Below are 25,583 nucleotides of genomic sequence, written 5' to 3'. Positions count from 1 at the left end.
CTCAAAAAAAATACAAAACTAGACATTCAATGTATTTGAGAAATAGGAGTTGCGCCAACTTCAGGTGCAGTAGGCAAGGAGAACTTCCAGTCCAAGGGCCTAATCTGGCCTGACAGGCCTCTTCACTTGGCTCCTGAGACTGACATGATGCCCACGAAGCCACATTTGCTTCGCTTGCGCCACAAAGGAAGCCATCTCTCCTCAATAGCCATCTTTCATCTCATCGTGCTGAGAAAGGGCTCCACTTTTGCAATGCACAGAGGGGAAATGAAGCAATCTCATTATGCAGAAATTTCCTTGTATTGCCAGATCATTGTGTTTCAATGATTTTATTTATCCCTTTTCTAGGAGCACGGCAAGAAACTCAACCTGTGTGTGAAGAGGGTTGCTTTGTGCAGCGGTGCCCAGGGAGAACGCACGGGGGGGGGGGCACAGAGGGCAAAAGGAGCCCAGCGCCCGCCCAGCCCAGCCCCCCTCCGTGCCATTTGGCAGGGTGGCCTCGGGAGGGCGGCGCGCAAAGGACTTGTGATGCCGCCGCCCTCCCCGAGCCAGCTCTGCTTGGCGAGGTTCGGATCCGGGGGGGCAATGTGAGAAGGGGGCGAGGCTGGCTCGAAGGGCGAAGGGCATCCTGCTCATGCTGCCCTTCCCGAGCTGCTTTGTGAGGCTGGGATCTCAGCAGGGCTGAGCAGCGCCCCCTCCCGGAAAATGTGCCCGGGGCAATCGCCCTGGCAGCCCACCCCCCTCCCCGCTCTGCCCCTGGTTTTGTGTTTCTCTGGTGTGAGGAAATGATATGTTTGGCCCCAACCAGTTTTGATATTGACACTACCCACTATAGGCACAGCAGTTCAAAGAAATTGGGCAATTATTGCAGTTTAATCCTATTCCTATCTACTCAGCAGAAAACACCACTGAGTTCATTTCCCTTTTTGTCAGTGAAATGTGCATAGGATTGCAACCTTAAGTTATGAGAAAAAACTTGTCCTCCAGCCATTAGGAAATCTGACCCAGTTTGGGTCGTATTTACACTATGGAGTTCACCACCTTCAGATTTGTGGACATAAGGAGCACTAGGTTTTTCTTTATTTCTGTTCTTGCCTTATAAGGGACTTCAATCTTTCAACAGGTGTCACAAGCAGATCTGAAGCACTGCTGAATTAATTTCCAAATATTAAAGGGAGGGTGTCAATTGATTTTTCATCCAAGCACAACTTCCAGCTACTGAGATATTTTGGTACTGGTTTATGAGAATCTTATTAACACACAACTTGTGAATCATCCCCATTGAAATAAATATGACTAACCTTTGAGGAAACATATTTAGGACTGGGCCAAACATCTCTGAAATCACATCAGCAGCTAAGATAGTTACAATCTGCAGACTGGGCTTCTCCATCACACCCACCAAATTCTCCATAATCTATTGATTAATTTGTCTACATATTGTGAATTCTTGAGAACTCAAAGCTTGTGATATTCAAATACTCAAATATCTTGTGATATTTCTGTTGGTTCTAATAAAAATATTGTACTATTGTTGAGTTTTGATTTTGTTAAGGTAGTAGACAAATATGGTAACTTGCCATTTTTATTTACATACGATATTTGTCTTACAATAAGCAATTACAATTGATGATATCTGATTTGTTTTTTTGATGGAATTATAAGCTTGGTAGATCAGGGAAATGTTGTGGACATAGTGTATCTTGATTTCAGTAAGGCTTTTGACAAAGTACCCCATGATATTCTCTTGAGGTAGCTGGTAAATTGTGGGTTGAATGAGGTAACTGTTAGGTGGATTTGTAACTGGTTGACTGACCGAACCCAAAGAGTACTCATTGATGGTTCCTCGTCATCCTGGGGAAAAATGACAAGTGGGGTGCTGCAGGGTTCTGTCCTGGGCCCATTTTGTTCAACATCTTTATCAATGAATTGGATGAAGAATTGAGGGGATGCTCATCAAATTTGCAGATGACACCAAAATGTGAAGGGTAGCTAATGTGGCAGAAGACAGAATCAGAATTCAAAATGACCTTAACAGATTGGAGAATTGGGTGCAATCTAACAAAATGAATTTCAATAGGGACAAACGTAAGGTTCTGCACTTGGGAAGGAAGAACTAGATGCACAAATATAGGATGGGAGCTTACTAGCAGTATGTGTGAAAAGGATCTAGGGGTCTTGGTGGACCACAAGCTTAACTTGAGTTAACAGTGTGATACAGCAGCAAAACAAGCTAACACTATTCTAAGTTGCATCAACAGATGTATAGTGTCCAGATCAAGGGAAGTAATAGTCAGACCACACCTGTAATAATGTGTCTAGTTCTGGGCACCACAATTTAAGAAGGATATTGACAAGCTGGAACGTATGCAGAGGAGGGCAACCAAGATGATCAAGGGTCTGGAAACCAAGCCTTATGAGGAACGGTTGAAGGAGTTGGGTATGTTTAGCCTGGAAAAGAGATTGAGTGGAGATATGACAGCCATCTTCAAATATCTTAAGGGCTGTCACGTGGAAGAGGGAGCTTGTTTTCTCCTGCTCTGGAAGGTAGGACTCAAACAAATGGCTTTAGGTTATGAGAAAGGAGATTCTGACTAAACATTCGGAAAAACTTTCTGACAGTAAAAGCCATTCAGCAGTGCAACAGGTTCCCTCGGGAGGTGGTGGGCTCTCCTTCCTTGGAGGTTTTTAAACAGAGGTTGGAGGGTCATCTGTCATGGATGCTTTAGCTGAGATTCCTGTACTGCAGTGGGTTGGACTAGATGACCCTTAGGGGTCCCTTCCAACTCTATTAATCTCTGATTCTATGACTAGATAGATGGGCCTGATTCAGCAGGGTTTCTCTTATGTTAACAGACAGGATAGCTCAGCTGGTTAGAGCATGGTGCTCATAATGCCAAGTTTGCAGGTTCGATCCCCATAAGGGACAGCTGCATATTCCTGCATTGCAGGGGGTTGAACTAGATGATCCTCAGGGTCCCTTCCAACTCTACAGTTCTATGGGTCTATGATATCCCACTAAGTCACACTCAGAGCAGACCCACTGAAATTCATCAACTTAGATCTAATGTATGATCAATCTGCAGACAGTTTCTAAAATGTAGGGTGGTTGAGCGCTCTATCTGTCTGAAAGCCATGCTAACCTTCCTAATCCGAGATGTACTGGGCAGGCTGTTGTTGCTTATTGAGGAGATTTAACTCTGCACATTCTGAGAGACGTTGCTTTCTAAGACTAAACCATGGTAGCAACGAATCCTTAGCCAGGGGTTAAGCAACCTGAAAATGCTGAATTCCTTCTCTTAATAACAAAATGCTCTTACCTAGCATGAGCAGGTGAAAAATAAGTTAGAGCTCCTGCACCTTTAATGCACCTTGTATGACAAGTTGCACCTGCCAAAATGACAACTATTCCCTCTTCCCTCTTCAACACAACTATTAATGGGGCAGATACCACCATTAACTCAATTCTGTTCAGTCACAGGATAAGTAACTGATAGCACAAGCTTTGCCTGCACGCTAAGAATGCACACTATTGCAACCTTAGCACAACCCGTGTCTACTCTATCCATGCTTCAATCTCCCACTGATTTCAACAAGGCTTACTCCCAGGTAGATGAGTGCAAAATTGCAGCTGTAAAGTAAGTTCAAGTTGACAAGAAAGAATTGTGATATATATTTATTTTTTGCACAAAATTTCATTTATTTCCATTAAAAACTGGGAACTCTTCTTCCCACTGCCTCAGGATGTATGGACATTTTGTATCTTTCGACTTTCAGAAAACTTTAAAACAGATTTCCTTATGTATGCAAGACTGGTGCAAATGTTATTTTTTGTTGTTGATCTCAATATTCAAAACAAGTGCATTGTAATTTATTTATTTATTTATTTATTTATTGCTTGCTTGCTCTGATGGGAAGAAGTTCAAAATAAAGGATACTGTACTCCTCAACACCATCCACTGCCATCTTCTGGCCATATTAAAAAGAGCAAGTATTTTTAAAAGCCACTGGAGGTAGAAAAGAGTGCTCAGAATTTAGTAAAAATAACTGCAGTAACGAATTAACAAAACCTACTGACATGTAGAATAATTCTATTCTTCAGTTTAATGATATTTGCTTTCACCAAATTTTCATCTACCAAGTTAATAAAAGTCAAATAATTTTAATAATTTTAATACTGCCGTACTAAAAGGATTTTTAAACTGCAGCAATTACAATGATTACAGTGGCACCTTTTGCAATATGGCGATCACAAGAATTGGTGTGATAATATGCAATGGTCTACAGGAGTATTATCTCTCACTTGCTGATTATATTCATAGTTATTTCAATACCATAACCCAGAGATTTCCAAACTTTTCATGTTGGTGACACAATTTTTAGACATGCATCATCTCACAATAAGTAACGTTTGACTAGCAAACCAGAAGTTAAAATAACCCCTTTCCAGTCCTGGGAGGAGTGCAAGGAGCGTTCATGTGACACACCTACACACTGCAGCCGACACACTAATGTGTTGTGGCACACAGTTTGGAAAGCTCTGCCATAACCAATTCACCAGTTCAGTGATGTATTCATACATACTGGTACAGCAATGTGTGTGTATTTCACTTTGTGCTCTCTGAATTATCACATTTTAAGGCTGGTTAGTCTACACATACACACAATAGGACACAGAAGGTCGACAGTTCAAATCCCCATGATAGGGTGAGCTCCCGTTGCTTTGCCCCAGCTCTTGCCAACCTAGCAGTTTGAAAGCATACCCGTGCAAGCAGATAAATAGGTACCACTGTGGCAGGAAGGTAAACAGTGTTTCTGAGCACTCTGGTTTCCATCATGGTGTCCTGTTGCGCCAGTAGCAGTTTAGTCTTGCTGGCCTATGGACAAACGTTGGCTCCTTCGGCCTGAAAGCAAGATGAGCACCACAACCTATAGTCACCTTTGACTGGACATAACCATCCAGGGGTCCTTTACCTTTTTATTTTAATTTTTACTATAAGTAAATATGAATTATTCAAGCACCATTCTTTATGTTGCCAAAATGGCGCTATCTACACAAATGAGGGAGATATCAATAGGTTTGGGGAAACCTAAAGGTTTGCAGAAGCAGAAAAAAACCCCTCACTAATGAAAGAGCACCCTAAAACTGCCCAAATGAGGCCTCAGCATAGGGAGTAGCCAAAGACAACAAAGAGTCCTGGAGTAGCTTAAAGACTAACAATTTCTTATCACATAATATTTCATGGGCCAGAAGTGTTATTCTAAATTGGGAGGCATATACACACACATGGTTGTAAGGTGGAATGAAGAAGAGTGTGGTCTTAAGGAAACGTGAACCAAGAATCAATATCTGAAGATGCATGGTGTAATCATAAATTAGGAGGCATATACACACATATGGTTAGAGAATGGAATGGAATGAGATCAAACAAAATGCAAAAAGAGTAATAGTGATACTTACTTAAAAGACAAACAGTTACCATGACAATTGAAAAGACAAATATGGGGCATCGGGTCAACTAATTAACATGTGTGGTCTGATTAAATCTTGATTTAAGTCACTGGTGATTGAATTGAATTTCCTGATTAATTGTAATTCAGCAGTTTCATGCTTTGAAATTCCTTTGTTTGAGGATGGCCACCTTAAGAATTGCTATAGTTGTTGCTGTTATTAATAATTCAAATTTTTACCTGCCTTTGCCATAATGCCTCAGGGTGGGTTACAGCAATTCACAACATCATATTAAAAACAGTTAAAAACAAATTACAGTCACAGGAATAGTTACAGTTCAGTTTTGCTGCAGATGGACATCTCTTTTTCCCTCCTAGAAAAAGAGCCTGTAGAAATCATTGTGGCATCTGGGGACAGAAAATTCAAATATGCTGTCTGCCCCAAAAGGTAAAATAGTGGATTAGCATTGGAAAAATGGATAAATGTGCCTCGGAAGCTGTTTGACCTCCGAGGCGCATTTGAAAATGGAAGCATTCACTTCCAGGTTTTCGGCGTTCGGCTTCCGAAACATTCGGCAGCCAAGACGTTCCAAAACTGAGGTTTGACTGTATTTCAGAAGGACTAGTCCTTCATATTTCAGCATGAAGAACCAATGAAATAGTAGCCATGAAAGGGAGATAAATTAAGTGATTTTGAAGTATCCAGATTTTAAGCCATTATTCCACAATGCAAAACATAAAAATCACCTGAAAACTGGTAAGTGCCAGCAACTGGGTTTTTTGTGTTGTTGTTTTTTTAAAATGCCCCCCTACACACCAGTACCTCAGTTAAAAACACCTTTACTTTGGAGTATGTCTCATAGATTTACTTAGTATTTGGTACGAAGTTCCACATAATAGCAATTCTAAGTCCTGGTCAGGGAACAACAGAATGGAGTAAAGTCACAAAATTCAGTATTAAAACAAATTGCAGTCATTTGCACTGGCAAAGGTGGAGGGTGGAACAGTTTTTACGGGACTTCTTTTTTGCTGCACCAGTTCCAGGCTGTTCCAGGAAATAATCAAATAATTATTTAATTAAATAAGGTGATTTAAACTGCAAAAAGGCGCAAAAAAGCCTGAAAAGAGTGGGGGGGAAAGCGGGGCCACTAGGGGTGCATCAGAAGATGGCTGACAATAACATCTCTCCAACCCACACGAGGTAATTTGGAGGCTGTGATGGGAGTAATAGCCTCCCTACCCCCCAGGATTGGGGCGGGGCTGCCCTTGCCTGCTGTGCCCTATACCACCCCCGAATTTGAGGGGATGGGGGGCACTAGGCAGCATGCCCTTCTGTGGATATTGGCGCTCCTGGACGCTGCCTCTGATCCACGCATCTAGCTGCAAGAACTTCAAAAGAAACGATTAGGATAAAGCGAATGCACATATTTCAAGGAAGGAGGGGGAGTAAAGACTGCTAACAGAAGAGATCTCTGATAAACGAGACGAGTCGGAAGAACAAGAATTAACCAGATGAAGACACACCAAGACTCGGTATGGCAAAAGGACTGGATGGGGGAGGGGGAAAAAACTTTCCTTTCTTTCCTCTATGTGATTAAACAAGAATCCCCCCCCCTCACAAGTCAGAAATGTCGTTTGAAAGACTTAAGCTGTGGATTTATGTCTGTGTGGAGATAAACTTTCTAACCAAAGCATGTTTTAAGAAGAGCATGGAATGTATAAGGGCTTTGGAATGACGCAGTTAAAAATACCGTCGCCATATTGGGAAGTTCTGTCGGAGGACTTAAGTCTGGGAGGAGAAATAGAGAAATAGAGCTGTTTTTATATTGTGGGTGAAACTTCTCAGAGGGACTTAAGAACGACAGTTCTGTGATTAATGATGGAAAGAGCGATGTTATCTATGAATGCGAGGATATATGGAAACCATCTCGATTTGAGGACTGGATGAACGGAAAATTCACACAAGATTATTACTGGTGTTTATCGGTTTAAGGAGATTATCAGAAGAGATCATAAAGAAAAAAGAGAAAATATACGAACAAGATGAGATGCGGAAACAGCAAGATAAGACTAGATAGAATTATGAACTTTGGACTGATTCAGACATTAACACAGTAGCAAGAAGATGATCAGAATCCCCCTTCGGATCTTGAAATATGGGTCCCCTCAACAAAATTTAAAATTCGGCTTTGTAATTCGGTATTTATGTGATGTGATTTGATTGGTCGGTTAATAAAAATTATTTATATATATATATAAAAAAGAGTGGGAAAAGTGTCAGAATGGTGCAAAAATAAATAAATAAATAAATAGGAAAGCTGCTAGCAAACCCAGGAACCTTGGCAACTGCAATCCCCTGAGCCTTTGCATCAACCTCTGAGGACTGTGGAGAGTGAGAGATTGAGAAAGGAGGTTTGGAGGGAGCAATTGTTGTGGATTTTGGTGAGTTTTCAGCCAATGCTATTGACCATATTCTGTTATACCAAGAATCATTGTTCAGCCCTCACTGGTTTTCCAGTGGAATAACAGCAACCATGTAAAGGGAAGTGGTAGGTGTCATATGAGAGGCGTCTGCCGGGGCAAGCCCCGGGAACTCTCTTTTATTGAATATTACAAACATTGCCACAGGTGTGCTTGTGGCTGATTGGTTGATACAAACACAAAGCATCTTGTTGCTGATTGGTTAACATAGGTACAAGGCGGGAATAACATATGTCCATTTATCATTGATAGATCAAAGGATGAGGAATGGAGCTAGAACTAGACAGGCATGAATCCTCCTAATTAAATTATAACTAAAGATTGATATTGAGAGAACATAACATGAAAGAATACAACAATCACGTTCCGTAGATGTGGTCAGCAATGCATTAAGAACAGGTCAGGATACACTGTTTCATGAACTCAATGGGAACTGTTCAGAACATTCTCAGACTCTTGTGCAGAAGCAGAGAAAAGATTATGAGCGAGACTTCCCAGAATGCAAGAGAAAAGAAGCAATAGTTCTCATAGTCCCATAATGCCACAGTTATGTGCAGTAAGAGAACTGCAGAAAGAAAACTTCCCTTTATCTCCCCTTTTCTTTTCCTGTTTGCGAGGCGTTCTAGGTAGATAAGGCAAAAATACTTTGGGATTAGTGGTGTGCCAGCGAATGCCCAAAATAAGTTTGCCAGGGTCGATGGGACAAAAATACTTCAGGATACGTGGTTTGCCAGCGCATGCCCAAAATAAATCCGCCCACATCTCCCCTAAAGTTTACTGTTGGTGTTGCCATTTCGCAAAGTAGGCAGCAAGGAGTTTATTTGGTGGCTGAGGGGGAGAGAGAAGCTGAGAGAAAAGACTTATGAGGCTAGGAACGCATTGAAGGAAGCAGCATAGTAAAATAAGAATACAAATTATGACAATAGCATATTGAAAAAGATTACGAAGCCAATTCAGGTTTGGCAACCAAGCGGTAAGCCACTGGGTGAAAGAACCCCAGAGGCCAGAAAATCCAACGTCCTGTTTAATGTGATGTGTAAGATTTTGCAAATGAGAGATTTGGCTTTGAATGGCTCTTCAGAATTGTCAGTAATATTGAAACAACACATGTCATTCACTTGTTCACAGCCATAATGATGAAGCATCAGCAAATAATGATAGCAGCACGATTTCGTAAAAGTCCATTATATAGTTCTAGCTCCATTCCTCATCCTTTGATCTATCAATGATAAATGGACATATGTTATTCCCGCCTTGTACCTATGTTAACCAATCAGCAACAAGATGCTTTGTGTTTGTATCAACCAATCAGCCACAAGCACACCTGTGGCAATGTTTGTAATATTCAATAAAAGAGAGTTCCCGGGGCTTGCCCCGGCAGACGCCTCTCATATGACACCTACCACTCGTCTGTCGTGATTTCAACCCAACATCTGGTGACCCCCGACGTGCCAGATCCCTTACGCAGCCAGCCCTCATACTTCACCCGACTGGAAAAGTCTCAGCGCGCTACTTCGTGAGTATGGGAGGGGAATTGACTAAATTCCAGAAAGAGCATGCTAAAGAATTGCTTTATTTAGTTAGACAGCGAGCGGTGGGTGTTAATATTTCCTTAAAAGAAATTGAACAATTGCTATGTGAGATTAATTGCCAATGTCCCTTTTATCCTGAGGCTGGTTCCTTGGAGGTAGAGACTTGGCAAAAGATCGGAAAGACCCTTTTTACAGAACCTAGGGCTCCGATTCATTGTCTGCTCACTTGGCAGAAATGTGCAGACGCCGTTGCTAAATTAGGGCCCCAATTATTGGGACCCAAGGTGTCTCCCTCGGCGTCTCCCCTTCTAGCCATCGCAGACAATCCCCCACCTTACCCAAAGCTTTTGCCTCCTTCTCCTTTGCAGCCCAGCCAATCCCTCCCTGCGTCTCAACCTCCTCAGCCTGCATCCTCCCCCCCATCCCTCCACCTCAGCCTGCATCCTCCCCCCCATCCCTCCTCCGCCTGCCACAGCCCCTGTTTGCTCTATAGGAGCTGTGCGCGCTGCGCTTTCTTTGGCCAGGCAGAAAGGGCTCCTGTCCTTAGAGGAGGAGTCTGAGTGGCCAGGTGAAATGCCGTCTGCTTTCCCTATCTCCTATTCAAACCCTGGAACTGCTCAACAGCAGGTTTTTTATGAGTCGCTTCCTTATTCTGTAATGAGAGAATTAAGGAAAGCCATTGCTGATTCTGGTCTAAAATCCTCTTATGTGACAGGAATGCTAGAAGGCATAGCAACTGGTTACATAATGCTACCTCAGGACTGGAAAGACCTGATGCGCATGCTTTTGTCCCCAGCTCAGTATGTGGTGTTTGAGAGTGAATTTAAACATAGCGCATCAGCCCTGTCTGATCCACAGCATACTGCCAATCAACTTTATGGCGCTGGTCAGTATAATGATATAACTGCCCAGGCAACGCTGACACCTGTACATTTTAGTCGCACCACGACCTGTGTACAACGCGCCTTTCGGAAAGTCCCTGTTTCTGGGCAACCGCTGAGCTCCTTTGTTAATATTAAGCAACAGCATTCGGAGCCATACCATCAGTTTATAGATAGATTGAAAGAATCAGTCACTAGGCAGATTGATAACACTACAGCTCAAAATGAATTGATGAAAAAATTGGCCTTTGAAAACGCAAACACCGATTGCAAGAAAGCTTTGCAGTCAATCATACATCGCCCTAAATATGACCTGGCCGATATGATTCAAGCTTGTGCGGATGTCGGTAGCCAGAGCCATGCGATGTCTTTGCTTGCCGGCGCAATCCAAGCTACCAATAGGCCTACAGGTAACTGCTTTAATTGTAAGCGCCCAGGCCATTTTGCCAAGCAATGCAGAGCCCCTGGCGGGGGGGGGGCGAACAAGGATGGTGCTGTCAGCATCGCCCTAGAGCCAGTGCGCCAACTGGACTCATGCACCTCAACCCCGACTGGGCTAGGCGAGCTGGGTAGCACCGCCAGAGACCTCCTTCTCACAGGAAACGGTCACAGTGCTGTGGACTCACAGCTCAGAGCTGAGAGCACCGGATTCACTGTCTCAATAATACAGTCGTTGCGCAGCAGAGTTTTGCAGAGTCTTGCAGAGTATAAACCACTCGGAGAGCAGCTCTGTAAAATATCTTCCTTTTATTCTATAACTACAACTATGATACAAAACTATATACAGAGCTGAATATTCTAAGCATAAATCAATGCTACACTGAGAGTCTGCAGCTGCTCTAACAGCAATCTTATCTCTAGGATCTCCAACACTCTCACTCTCTCCGATACACTGACTGACTGACTCTCTCTCACACACAGTTATGTTGCTGGGCAGAATAAGTAGATAGGCAGGACACGCCTCCTTCTCTCTGGAGAGTCAGCAGAGACCATCAGGAGATGATCAGGAGATTCTTGTGTATGGGAGGGGTGAAATCTCCTCAGGTGCTGCCAACAAAACTAGACCTTCCAAAAAATGCCCGAAATGTGGAAAAGGCTATCATTGGGCTAATCAATGCAGGAGTCCGGGAAACTCCATTGCGGCCCCACTCTCGGGCCAGGGCAATTAGAGAGTTCTCCACCTTCAGTTTCCGCTGCTGCAAACTTTTCCAAAAATGCACCCTCTGAATTTGCCGTTGATTTGATCAATCAGGAGACCAAAGACTCTGTTTTACCTGGTGAAATTGTGCTTATGCCCACTCAATTGGCAGGCCCCCTGCCTCCTAAAGTCGCAGGTTTAATTTTACCCAAGTTTTCTGCGGCAAAAGAAGGAATCCAGGTTATTCCGGGAGTTCTGGCTCCTGACTATGTAGGCACATTAATGGTTCAACTCTGGAGCCATATGCCCATGCAATTAAAAAAGGGTGAGTCTTGGGCGCATTTGGTGGTGCTCCCTTCTCATCCTACTGCTTCTATTATGGATACTAATTTGCACGAGCTCTCTTCTTTCCCTCCACAGCTGTTAGCTGTAGTCCAGAGGATTGGTGAAAAGAAACTTCTTCGTAAGTATAAAATCAATGGTATTGTGCTGGAAGGCTTGATTGACACAGGTGCAGACGTTTCTGTAATTTCTAGTAATTGCTGGGACCCCACGTGGCCCCTTGAGTCTGCCTCTGCAGTCTGGGGTGTGGGTGGCCCCCAAACCTCTTCCAAAAGCGTACAGTGGCTGCCTGTTTCTCTGCCTGATAGCTCTGAAACCATTGCTTACATCCAGCCCTGTGTGCTGAAAATCCACCTCAATTTGTGGGGAAGAGATTTACTACAACAATTACAAGCTACCATTCAATTTAATGAGTAAGCTTGCACTTCCCCTCAGCTGGAAATCTACTAGTCCTGTATGGGTGGAACAATGGCCCATAACGGGAGAAAAGCTACTTGCTTAAAAACAATTAGTGAATGAACAATTATCGGCAGACCATATTGAGCCTTCAGTTAGCCCCTATAATACACCCATCTTCGTCATAAAAAAGAAGAGTGGCAAATGGAGATTTCTCCAGGATTTAAGGAAAATAAACCAAATCCTTGAACCCATGGGGCCTTTGCAGTGTGGTCTGCCTAATCCAAATATGATTCCACATTCTTATCAATTGGCTATAATAGATCTGCAAGATTGTTTTTTTCCCATTCCCCTACAGGAGAAAGATCGTAAATTCTTTGCTTTTACCGTTCCTGTGTTAAATAATAGTCAGCCCATGGAACGGTACCAATGGAAAGTCCTACCACAAGGAATGTTGAATTCCCCTACCATGTGCCAATACATCAGCCATGGCACACCTTGCTGTTTAAGCTGTTTGTCCATCATTTTACCCAAGAAGCATCATTTATCCCGCTCTCGATATCGCTGCAATATTGAATTGACTAATGATTGTGATGCTTTTGTCTCTCTTCTCAGTAGGTCTGAATATATCTCTTTAGCTGTTTCTCTCTTAGGAGTCCCTGGATTGGCTGTACGGAATCGTATGAACATTAATTCTTTAGCCTATTCTACAGCAAAAAAGCCTTGAATTTTACTTCACAAGCTCTTCACCTTTTGAATAAAGAATAGAGTGAACTATATAATGGACTTTTACGAAATCGTGCTGCTATCATTATTTGCTGATGCTTCATCATTATGGCTGTGAACAAGTGAATGACATGTGTTGTTTCAATATTACTGACAATTCTGAAGAGCCATTCAAAGCCAAATCTCTCATTTGCAAAATCTTACACATCACATTAAACAGGACGTTGGATTTTCTGGCCTCTGGGGTTCTTTCACCCAGTGGCTTACCGCTTGGTTGCCAAACCTGAATTGGCTTCGTAATCTTTTTCAATATGCTATTGTCATAATTTGTATTCTTATTTTACTATGCTGCTTCCTTCAATGCGTTCCTAGCCTCATAAGTCTTTTCTCTCAGCTTCTCTCTCCCCCTCAGCCACCAAATAAACTCCTTGCTGCCTACTTTGCGAAATGGCAACACCAACAGTAAACTTTAGGGGAGATGTGGGCGGATTTATTTTGGGCATGCGCTGGCAAACCACGTATCCTGAAGTATTTTTGTCCCATCGACCCTGGCAAACTTATTTTGGGCATTCGCTGGCACACCACTAATCCCAAAGTATTTTTGCCTTATCTACCTAGAACGCCTCGCAAACAGGAAAAGAAAGGGGGAGATAAAGGGAAGTTTTCTTTCTGCAGTTCTCTTACTGCACATAACTGTGGCATTATGGGACTATGAGAACTATTGCTTCTTTTCTCTTGCATTCTGGGAAGTCTCGCTCATAATCTTTTCTCTGCTTCTGCACAAGAGTCTGAGAATGTTCTGAACAGTTCCCATTGAGTTCATGAAACAGTGTATCCTGACCTGTTCTTAATGCATTGCTGACCACATCTACGGAACGTGATTGTTGTATTCTTTCATGTTATGTTCTCTCAATATCAATCTTTAGTTATAATTTAATTAGGAGGATTCATGCCTGTCTAGTTCTAGCTCCATTCCTCATCCTTTGATCTATCAATGATAAATGGACATATGTTATTCCCGCCTTGTACCTATGTTAACCAATCAGCAACAAGATGCTTTGTGTTTGTATCAACCAATCAGCCACAAGCACACCTGTGGCAATGTTTGTAATATTCAATAAAAGAGAGTTCCCGGGGCTTGCCCCGGCAGACGCCTCTCATATGACACCTACCACTCGTCTGTCGTGATTTCAACCCAACAACCATGAGTCCTATGAAGCTTTTAGAAATGGCATAGCTCCCATCAGTCATGTTGCCTACAGGCAACTCTCCCAGTAATTGCATAATATTATCACTAAGCTAAGAAGTGGGCAACAATGTTTAAAGGAGGCTCCAGAAGAATATATTTGGGGAAAATGTGTATAAAAGTGAAGATATTAGTGAAAATAACAAACTTGCATTTTATTTGAAAGATTACTTGCAAGAATGCGTACATTAGTCAAAACTGCATATAAAAATATGTTTATTAGGAGAAATTTGCACTAAAATGGTGATGAATTTCCAGGAGGCTTTTAAAGTAGTAATTATAGCAAATTGCTACAAAATGTCGAGAACAGAATTTAATACAGTGGTACCTCGGTTTTCGAACGTAATCCGTTCTGGAAGACCGTTCAAGTTCCGAAACGTTCGAAAACCAAAAACTTAATGCGGAAGCCTCAATACAATACGGAAAACTCAATACGGAAGCTGCGGGGCATGTTTGACTTCTGAAAAGTGTTCGAAAACTGAAGCAGTTACTTCCAGGTTTACGACGTTTGAAAACCGAAATGTCTGTCAACGGAGACGTTTGAAAACTGAGGTACCACTGTATTGGAAAAATGAAAAACTGAGAGAACAAAAATTGGCAGATCCTTCCATCTCTCTTTAAGAGTCATTCGCATTTTCTCATCAAAGACTGGAAACGTTTGAGAAAGTATAGGTGCCTAATACAACAAGACAGTCCAATTTTTCAAAGAAGCTGGGCATATCCCCCCAAGCTGGGAAAGTGCTAACTAGGCTTTGAGAAGGAGGCGGGAGGATTCTAGGACCCTGTCACAGCCCTCTCGCCTCCTTCCCAAAGTTCAGCATCTCGCTTACCAGGCTATTTCTATGTTTTCTTTCCATGTTTTATACATTTTTTAAAGAACCTTTTGAAAAGTACTTAGGACTTTCTTAATTTAAGAAACAACCTTCCCCAAACTGATCACTGAACATAGGTTCTTGTCAGGGCATTCTAAACATTTATTTTTCTTCTAATGTGAAAACTAATATACTTCTCTATACCCAAGTATGCAAAAACCACTAGCTCATTTTTGGTGGAACAGTTTAACTTACAATATGATAGGCATAAGACAATCGTAAGTTTGGTATTAAAGGGCATGCTATATATGTCTACTCAGAACTAATCCCAGTGAGTTCAGTGGGACTCAGCATATGGTTAAAGCTTAACGCTTAGTAGAAAGCTTCTACTTTCTAAGTAAGTCAGCATAAGGTTAAAGCTTAAGGCTTAGTAGAAAGCTTCTGAATTGGATAACTGTTTAAGAAAAAGAAGCTTAATTTACCAGAAAGTAGACCTGACATTAAACATGGTCAACTTAAAGAAGAAAGTGAATATACAGAGCAACACATACACCTAGGATACAATTATATTGCTAGGGAAAGCAAAACTGTCAATTTCAATAAAATTGTAGCTCGCATTATCAACTTCAAACTTGTGCATTCAGTAATGGGTGACATACGAGTATTGAATCAATACAGCACTAGAGCATGGAGGCACGAGAGGGGATGCCTCTGAACAAGGAGTTTAGAACTGTGGTTAACACAAGTAATCAATTCTAATTAATAAAAACATTTGGGAAATGTTCTGTCCAAGGAAAAATAGGAAATTGTGTGTCCACCAGATGGTGCTATTTGAATCAACCAATAAACAATTTTCTTCGTTTTTGCTAGAATTTGTTCAATTTACATTTTCCCAAAGAATTTGTAAAACATAATTATACTTCTGTCAGCTATGTTCTGGAATGGTGTCTGTATTTTACCTAGTACAGAGGTACCTCGGGTTACATATGCTTCAGGTTACAAATGCTTCAGGTTACATACTCCGCTAACCCATAAATAGAGCTCTGGCGGCGCGGCGGCAGAAAAATAGTGTCAGGGTGATAAGCTCTGTGGCAATACAGCCCTTTGTCTTCCATCTACCTTTCCTGCAGAACTAACAACCTAATAGAAAGGGAGTAAAATGAATGAATCATCATCATCTTCATCATCTTTCCACTGCCAAACCAAAATGCAGCATTAAAAAAGACAGGAAATTAATTTTAAGCAAAACATTTCCCCCTTTGTACATTTCATGCAGAACAAACAATAGTCAAACTAACACACTCACTAAGCAGAGCCATGGCTACTGGGGAGGCTAGCTGGTGGCTTTTTTGCCCCAGCTGAAGCCTCCAGAGGGGCACCATTGAGGCTTCCAGCCTGTGTTTGTGTGTACACAAATGTGTGTGTGGGGTGCCAAACTGGGTCATTGACCCAGGTGAAATAAAGCCTTTTTTCGCCCCTGCACTAAGCTAAGCGCTGAATTTGCCTTACCCACATGCCCATGTAGCTGTGGGGTTGAGTCTCCTTACATAAAGTGAAAACTAGACTTAAAAGATTTTCCATTTCCTTTTATCAAATACAAAAATAGCACACAGAAAGCATAGATTATTTTTGCAGAGCAGGATACCATGAATTATTTTAAAACTATAAATAGGTATAGCAGACCCTCCAAGAGTCCCTATTTTTCAGGGATGTCCCTGATTTAGAGAAGCTGTCCCGGTCTCTGATTTGATCCTGGAATGCCCCACTTTTCCATAAGGTAAAGGGACCCCTGACCGTTAGGTCCAGTCGTGACCGACTCTGGGGTTGTGGCGCTCATCTCGCTTTACTGGCCAAGGGAGCTGGCGTACAGCTTCCGGGTCATGTGGCCAGCATGACTAAGCCGCTTCTGGCAAACCAGAGCAGTGCATGGAAACGCCGTTTACCTTCCCGCCGGAGCGGTACCTATTTATCTACTTGCACTTTGATGTGCCTTCGAACTGCTAAGTTGGCAGGAGCTCACCCCGTCGTGGGGATTTGAACCGCCGACCTTCTGATCGGCAAGTCCTAGGCTCTGTAGTTTAACCCACAGCGCTACCCGAGTCCCTTCCACTTTTCCATAGGATGTCCCTATTTTCATTGGACAAATGTTGCTGGGTATGTGATTACCTAGAAGTAAGCAGTACTGCAGAAGAGGAAAATGATAACCATTCTAATTCATGTGGAAATCTAGATATGTCAGTTATTATACTGGAATCAGCAAGGGATAACCCACGTGACCTGAAGGTGCTGCTGTGCAATGCCAGGTCAATGATTCATAAGACCACTGCCATCCATGACTTGATCGTGGATGGAGGACTTGACCTGGCATGTGTAACAGAGACTTGGTGGGATGAAGCAGATGGGCCTGTCCTCGCCGCTGCTTGTCTACTAGGTATCTCTTATGCACAGCAACCCAGGCCTTGTGGGCGGCGGCGGGGGGGGTTGCAGTGATTTTTAGGAAGTCATTAGTTTGCACCAGGCATCCTATTGGGAAGACCCAGTTCTCTGAGTGCATGTTCTGGAAGTTGGACAATAGGGGCAGTATAGGATTCCTTTTGGTGTATCGACCTCTCCGCTGCACCAAGGATTCCCTGCCTGAGCTGCTTCAGATCGTGGCAGATTTTCTCTTGGAGATACCTAGTTTGGTTGTCCTAGGGGATTTTAACATCCATGCCGACACGACCTTACAAAGGGCCGCTCGGGACTTCGTGGAAAGCATGGCCTCCATGGGGCTGTCCCTGAGTAAGTCTGGCCCAACTCATAGCCGCGGACATGCCTTAGACCTGGTGTTCTTCTCTATGGATGTTGGTGATCTAACACTAAGTAAAAGCGAAACTAAAGAAGTGCCATGGTCGGATCACTTCCTGGAGCAACTGGACTTCTCCGTGACCCTTCCCCTCTGCAGGGAGGTGGGACTGATTCGGATGGTCCACCCCCACCACTTAATGGATCCAAATGGTTTCCAGAAAGTTGGTAGGGGATGCTTTATCCCATGTTGATGGTTGAGACCCACTGTGGTGTAGTGGTTAAGAGCAGTAGTCTCGTAATCTGGGAAACTGGGTTCGAGTCTCCGCTCCTCCACATGCAGCTGCTGGGTGACCTTGGGCTAGTCACACTTCTCTGAAGTCTCTCAGCCCCACTCACCTCACAGAGTGTTTGTTGTGGGGAAGGAAGGGAAAGGAGAATGTTAGCTGCTTTGAGACTCCTTCGGGTAGTGATAAAGCAGGACATCAAATCCAAACTCTTCTTCTTCTTCCAGCTGATTCCCTGGTGGCCCGCTGGAATGTGGAGTTAACCAGGGCTATTGACTGTTTGGCTCTGAAGTGCCCTCTCCGATTACATGGAGCCTGGATAGCCCCGTGGTTTTCCACAGATCTGAGTGCAATGAAACAATTGCTGAGACGGCTAGAATGCCAGTGGCAGATAACTCATCCTGAAGCTGACTGGACACGGGTTAGAGCTCGATGTCGAGCCTACCAAGTGGCGGTAGCGATGGCGAAGAAGACTTTCTTCACCGCCTCTATTGCATCTGCAGAAAACAGCAGCAGGCGACTTTTTCAGGTGGTTTGCAATTTAGCAGAACCACCTGCTTCATCAGGGCCCAGTAAGGGCCACATTATCTCCTGCAATGATTTTGCAGTTTTTTTGCAGATAAAGTTGCACAGATTAGGGAAGAGGTAGACTCCACAGTGGGAACAGGGCCGGGGTGGGAGAGTGCTAGAGTCCTGTCTAGTCAAGTTGTGTGGGATCAATTCCAATCTGTTACCTCTGAGGATGTGGACAGGCTGCTTGGACCAGTGAAACCAACCATCTGTCTCCTTGATCCTTGCCCATCCTGGCTTATAAAAGCTAGCCAGGAAGGTCTGGGCGAGGGGCTTCGCAGGGTGGTGAATGCTTCTCTCTGTGAGGGAGCCTTCCCAGACCTGCTAAAAGAAGCAGTTATCAAAGCGCTTATTAAAAAAAATCTTTAGATGCAGCCAATATGGCCAACTATTGCCCAGTCTCAAATCTTCCATTCTTGGGCAAGGTGATTGAGCGAGTGGTTTCTGAACAACTACAGGCACGCCTGGAAGAAGTGAACCATTTGGATCCCTTCCAGTCTGGATTCAGGCCTCATCATGGGACTGAAACTGCCTTGGTCGCACTGGCCGATGATCTCCGGCGGGCTAAGGACAAAGGTGAGAGAAGTTTCCTAGTTCTGCTGGATCTCTCAGCCTGGGAGTCATTTTGGCCTCGCAGCTGTCCATGGAGGCGCAGGTCATTTCTGTGTCCAGGGCGGCTGTTTATCAGCTTCATCTGGTACACAGGATGAGACCCTACCTGCCCCGCCTTCTGTCTCGCCAGAGTGGTGCATGCTTTAGTTATCTCCCGCCTGGACTACTGCAATGCGCTCTACGTGGGGCTACCTTTGAAGGTGACCTGGAAACTACAACTGATACAGACTGCGGCAGCTACACTGATGACTGGGAGTGGCCGCTGAGACCATATAACACCGGTCTTGAAAGACCTGCATTGGCTCCCAGTACGTTTCTAAGCACAATTCAAAGTGTTGGTGCTGAACTTTAAAGCCCTAAACGGCCTTGGTCCAGCATACCTGAAGGAGCGTCTCCACCCCCATCGTTCTGCCCAGACACTGATGTCCAGTGCTGAGGACCTTCTGGTTGTTCCCTTGCTGCGAGAAGCCAAGTTACAGGGAACCAGGCAAAGGGCCTTCTTGGTAGTGGCACCCGCCCTGTGGAATGCCCTTCCACCAGATGTCAAAGAGAAAACAACTACCAGACTTTTAGAAGACATCTGAAGGCAGCCCTGTTTAGGGAAGCTTTTAATGTTTAATAGACTATTGTATTTTAATATTTTGTTGGAAGCTGCCCAGAGTGGCTGGTGAAACCCAGTCAGATGGGCGGGAAATAAATAAATAAATAAATAAAAGAAATAATAATTTTCTTGGCAGGGGACTAATAAAGTCTTTCAACAAAAGGGTATTGTTGTATTACAAAAACACTTAAGAAATAAATTTCAGCAAGCTGCAGAGCAACCATGCTGAAAGGTCATCTATTAGAAATATGGTTACCCCAAATTCTGAACTCTGAGGATTTTCCATTCCTAAAAACAATCTACCTGTATATGTTACACTGTCAAAAGAACTGGTCTTTTGCCTCCTAGTTCTAGATCTATGTACTAAGAGTGAAAATCAATCTCCTGATCATCTCAGAGCATCTTAAATAAATTTAAAATAAATTAAATCTTAAAACTTAAACTGTAATTTTAAAATCAATGCTCAGTACTTCATTGACTTGTTAATGGGGTGTATCTTTTACTTTGGAAATGTTACGCTGATAAGATGCACCTTAGGAGTCTTAATGAGTTTGGCAGAAGGCCTTTCTTTATGGACAGCATGGGAAAGCTTCAGTCAAGTTTCATTGGGGCAGTGGATTGGGTGTATTAATTCTAAAATGGAAGCACTTTCAAACAAAAGAAATTTTAACTGGTAGCGGGATAGAGAGCGGCAGGCGTTGAGGCTCGCCGGGCTGCCTCTTCGACGGAGGTGCGTGGAGCGCCGTGCGTTTTGCGCGTACAGGCTGCTCCCCTCTTACGTTCGCTTGGGGAGGATCACATGTGCATTGCCATTGAAATGGTGTGCATGTGCCGTGTCTTGTAACTGATTATGTGGGGAGGGGTCAGGTGCATAGTGTGGAGGAGCCAGGGGGCCCATGGCCTCAGGCACAGATTTCTGAGGGGGCGCAACCAGGCCCCCCACTACAGACTCCCTCATTAAGGCCAGAGCCATGGAGACACAAGCCAAGCTGTGCCCAGGCCAGGTCTTCGGGGCTGGTGCAACAGGCTCCATTTACCTTCCACTCCGCCCCCCCCCCCGCATGCATGTGCCCGCCCCAGGTGCTGGCAACCCACACTACACTGCTGGGCAAGACTTACCTGCCCCCTAATACTTTATTCAAGTTGGCACCCCTGCCTCTGGGCAAGCGGGGAGGATAGTTCTCTTGCACTGCCCTCAATTGTTTCTTAAAGGCCCTAGTTTGGCCAGGTTGTTTTGCATAGGCCAGCCCAGGAGTTCCTCTGCAACATGTATTTCTCCCTTCACATCCCAAATAAACAAAATCCTACCATTTATTCATTTCTAGGGTTTGGGGGTGGGTCTCCCCCCAAAGCTATAACAATATTATGTGCCTTAAAAACACATCTAAATTCAATAAAAGGTAAAGGTAAAGGGACCCCTGACCATTAGGTCCAGTCGTGGACAACTCTGGGGTTGCGGCGCTCATCTCACTTTATTGGCCAAGGGAGCCGGCGTACATGACTAAGCCGCTTTTGGCAAACCAGAGCAGCACACGGAAACTCCGTTTACCTTCCCGCCAGGGCGGTACCTATTTATCTACTTGCATTTTGACGTGCTTTCGAACTGCTAGGTGGGCAGGAGCAGGGACTGAGCAATGGGAGCTTACCCCGTCGCGGGGATTTGAACCGCTGACCTTCTGATCAGCAAGTCCTAGGCTCTGTGGTTTAACCCACAGCGCCACCTGCGTCCCTCTCTAAATTCAATATTAATGTATAATTAATATTAACTGTATAACTTAGCCTATCTTATATGTTTACTTTTTAGTGCACTATATATTCTGTTTCGGTTAGCCATAGGGTAGGGACATAGTGACAAACCGGCAATCAGTTTGTTTCACACAAAGCACTAGTCTATTAAACCATAGTTTGAGTGTTCAAATTGCCCATAAGTTTAACTATGATTATTTACTACAAACAAACCACAATCTGAAACTGTGTGGGACAAGTTATGGTTAACGTGTGATTTGTTAAACAACAAATGACTTAACATTAGACATGAATCAGTGTGTTTACCTGAAATCTTGCTTAGCCCCCACTCTCATTTCTGAGATTTTACTAAACACCGTCTTTATACTTTTAAGCCTATATTTACAGTCTTCTGTAGAGAAACACAATTTAAAGGGAAAGTGAGGGTGGGTGGGTTTCAGGGCAGGTTGATGCAGAATTTCATACCCATAGTAATTGGTGAACCATGCCATAGTCCTGAAACTTATAATTATGTATGGTAAAAATGGGCCTGGTCTAGTTGGAGGGAAATAATTTGCATTCTAATAATGGAATTTGAGGCTAATTCTCTGTTGCACGTTCTTCCTGACCCTGTCAGATCTCTGAAAAGTATTCTTCATAGATTTTTTTAGAAGTTGAAGAACAGTTGTATAACCATGCTAATAAAATAAAATTTAAATTGAATCAATTATCAAACCATGTTGGTCAGCACTTGCATTTGAATGTAAACCTCATCTCTGGCAGCTATACAAATAAACACTTCAAGGAACACACTGCAGTTTAATGGTATTGTTCCTGCCATTAGCAAAATAATATACTGTATTCTGATGGTCTATGTGTATGTTTTGAATGCAGTTATTTATGGACATATGAACTTTCAGCTATGCCCACCCAAAGGACATGTTGAATTTTTCAACTTTCAAATTCCAAAAATGATGGGTTGCGACATGACTTGGGAATTGAAAATATATTTTGGATATAAATATAATTTAGTTTTGCTTGGTAAGTTAAATTGTGTAAAATTGCATCGAAATAATTAAAAATGATTGCCAAGTACTTGCAGTTATGTTATGTTACAATTACTTAGCATTACCTGACATTTTCAGAAGGTAAAATTTATTTGGTTTTCCGAAAGCAATTTATGTACTTCTTCATCAAATGTAGACTTACCATGGTAAATGTTGTCCAGGTGGATGACCATCTGTCTATCACAATGGGTCTAGCCAAGAGGGGGCATCCACAGATATTATTGAAAAGCATTTAAGTAGCTGAGGTTCTGCCACCCCCCTCCCCCGTAATGCCTTCCTTTTCGGAAAAAAAGCTCAACAACTTTGGCTGACCCCCCATGTCTGTCATGCATGATTTAGTTGAGATTCCTGCATTGCAGGGGGTTGGACTAGATGACCGGGTTCCCTTCCAACTCTACAATTCTACATATTTTCTTTTTTAAAAAATATATGGAAACGTGTAAATAACACCCAGAGGGCTTTAGAAATCTTGAAGTGACATCGACGCACCCGGGAATTCAAGGGCTGTGCCGCAGACGGCAACCCTCTCAGGGCATTTTGCGCTCCCCTGGCTTGAAGCGGCTGCTCCACTTTAGACCGTCCGCGGGTCCCACGGATCTTTAGGGCTGCTTCGGACGGGGGAGCTGCGCTTGGGCGCCCGCGGGCTTCCTCACGACTCCCCTGGGGCAGAATTATGTCGACACGCGGCCCCCCGTTAACGGCACGGTGAACGTGAGGAAGGACGATGCACCCGCGGAGGGCGGCCCTGGGGGCTGCTGGGGGCGGGCGGAGGGGGCAGTTTAACCGACGCCACAGTCTCGCGCGACGCAGAACGCCGCCCGCCTGACGGAAAGGGGGCGGGAGGCCGCGCGTGCGCGCCGCCGCCGCCAGCCTATCTTTGGCGCTGCCTGGGCGCTGCCTCGCTGGGCGAAGGGAGAGGCGGGAAGAGCGCGAGCGAGCGCTTCCCTCATGGCCGGCCCTCGGTAGCGCCCCAGCGTCCCCGGTGCGCCTGCGCGGCAGGGCAGGGCCAGTCCGGCTCCACAGCGCGCTGAGGCAGCGGGCGGCGGCGGCGGAGACCTGTGTCCGGGCGGGCGGGCGGGCGAGGGGGCTCCTCCGCCTCCCTTGGCGTCCTGAAGGCGGAGCGAGGCTCGCCGGGAGCCGCTTCCCAGGATGGTGTTCGAGTCGGTGGTGGTGGACGTTCTGAACCGCTTCCTGGGCGACTATGTGGTGAACCTGGACAGCTCCCAGCTCTCGCTCGGCATCTGGGGAGGTGAGTGAGGGGCGAGGCCGCCCTTGCCTGACCCCTCGCCCGCCAAGGCACAGGCGGCGGCGGCGCTGCTCCTCCTCCCGAGGCCGCCCGGGGGCGCCTCTCGGCCGGTGCTGCTGCTGCTGCTGCTGCGTGAGGGAGCCCGGGGCGGCTTCCTCGCGAGTCCCACAGGCGGCTGGCGCTGCCTCTCCGGGCCCGCCCGTCTGGCTCCGGGGCCGCGCCAGGCCCTGTCACGTGCGCGGCTCCTTCGCGCGCCTCGCCCTCGCCCACCGCAGCTCTTGCTCCCGGGTCGGAAGTTTTGGTGGCCAAGAGCCCTGGCCGCACCGGGCGCCTGAGGCAGGAGCACGTTATGGGCCAGCTGCTTGCTCCTTTCCGCGCCCTGCCCAGCTCGGTTGGGTCGAGTTCTGGAGTTGGGGTGGAGCGGAAACAAACAAAAACCCACCCAGCGTAACTGCTTTTGCCGTTGGCACTGCACGTTTTTTTCATCTGACCGCTCACTTTGTAGAAGCAAAGCATTCGATGTATTTTTGAGCGGCAGCGGTTAAAAAAAAGTTTCATTTGCATCCATCTGACCTAATCTCTCTGCAGTTTATTTCATATCCATCCTTTCGGCTTTTCAAGGAACTCAGAGTGGCATTCATAAAGTTCCCAGGCAGCATTCCACCCTGATCATATAAGGATGAATCTTGAAAGCTGTGTGTAAAAGTGCTTGTATTTAAAAGTATCTTTAAAGTGTTTAGAGTGAAAATAACTGTTGGGAACCGAAAAAAAGATAAAGTAGACAGTTTTGTCTGAACTCTGTAGTTAACAAGAGGACATGCTGTGCCTATGTATAGTAAAGGAAATTCATTTTTTCCTAGATTTAATGTAATGTCTCTTAAACCTTATGTGATATTAACAGTAAAATTAGGAAGTTTGCTTGACAGAGTTAATCTGTACCTTCAGTTCCATCCACAGAATTGGCACTATTACAGGTGCCATGTAATACTCATTATGTGTAAGAACCTAATCGTCTAATATGGAACTCTATTGATATAAAGCAGGTGCCTTCAATATATTATTATGAGTGCCTGCTAAAAATTCTTGTTTAGTCAAGCCTATCCAGATGCTTAGAAAAGCTGATGTGAATTTTAATCTGCTTTAGTATTTTAACTTCTTGTCTGTTTTAATTTATTGTATTTTCCCCTTATTTTATGGTGTTATCTTTTTGTAAACTGCTTTCAGGTTTACCACAACCAAGCCATGTATGCATAAATAAGAGTGACAAGGAGGTTCAGTTTGGTTAGCACATTTAATTGGCATAGGATCTGGGCTCATAATTTAAGAGGTAGAGGAGTAAACAAGAAACTGGCCTCAGTTGCACATGCTCTGGTTATATTCTAGACTAGGCTACCATAATGTTCTTTGTGTAGGACTTCCTTTAATAACAGTTCAGAAACTTCAGCTGGTGTAAAATTCAGCCACTAGAAATCTTGTGCAGACTACTTGGTTAGCTCAAAACTGAACTAGTTATCTATTTGGTTCCAGGTTTAGATTAAAGTGCTGGTGTTGACCTATAATGTTCTGAATGGCTTGAGACAAGTTCTTGGGTCCAAAGATCAGCTTGAGAGGCCATGCAGTCTGGGCTACCATTAAAGTTGATCAGGTTTGCAATATTAGGGCCCTTTTAATAGTGACCCCACAATT

General features: G+C 44.3%; 1 protein-coding gene and 1 long non-coding RNA gene across 4 annotated transcripts in view; one reads left to right on the top strand and one right to left on the bottom strand.

Moving 5' to 3' along the window:
* Positions 1 to 3,660: 3,660 nt before the first annotated feature.
* On the bottom strand, positions 3,661 to 23,602 carry LOC308458379. The gene is made up of 4 exons (XR_013977315.1): positions 22,794 to 23,602; positions 17,116 to 18,967; positions 15,965 to 16,770; positions 3,661 to 4,904 (listed from the first exon to the last, which is right to left on the bottom strand). It is a non-coding gene; the product is annotated as an uncharacterized lncRNA (long non-coding RNA).
* A 99-nt stretch (positions 23,603 to 23,701) lies between these two features.
* The window catches only part of VPS13A (vacuolar protein sorting 13 homolog A), a 154,319-nt gene continuing 152,437 nt past the window's right edge, over positions 23,702 to 25,583 (top strand). For all 3 annotated transcript variants that reach the window (XM_080972149.1, XM_080972148.1, XM_080972150.1), the window contains exon 1: positions 23,702 to 23,900. In XM_080972149.1, coding sequence (XP_080828275.1) covers positions 23,801 to 23,900 — 100 coding nt within the window. In that variant the 5' untranslated portion in view covers positions 23,702 to 23,800. The remainder of the gene's footprint in view (positions 23,901 to 25,583) is intronic.

The sequence above is a fragment of the Podarcis pityusensis genome (assembly GCF_964106645.2).
Source record: "Podarcis pityusensis genome assembly, chromosome: 11".
Lineage (NCBI taxonomy): Eukaryota > Metazoa > Chordata > Lepidosauria > Squamata > Lacertidae > Podarcis > Podarcis pityusensis.
The sequence above is the reverse complement of the archived record's forward strand: the minus strand, read 5'-3'. Positions and strand labels throughout refer to the sequence as shown.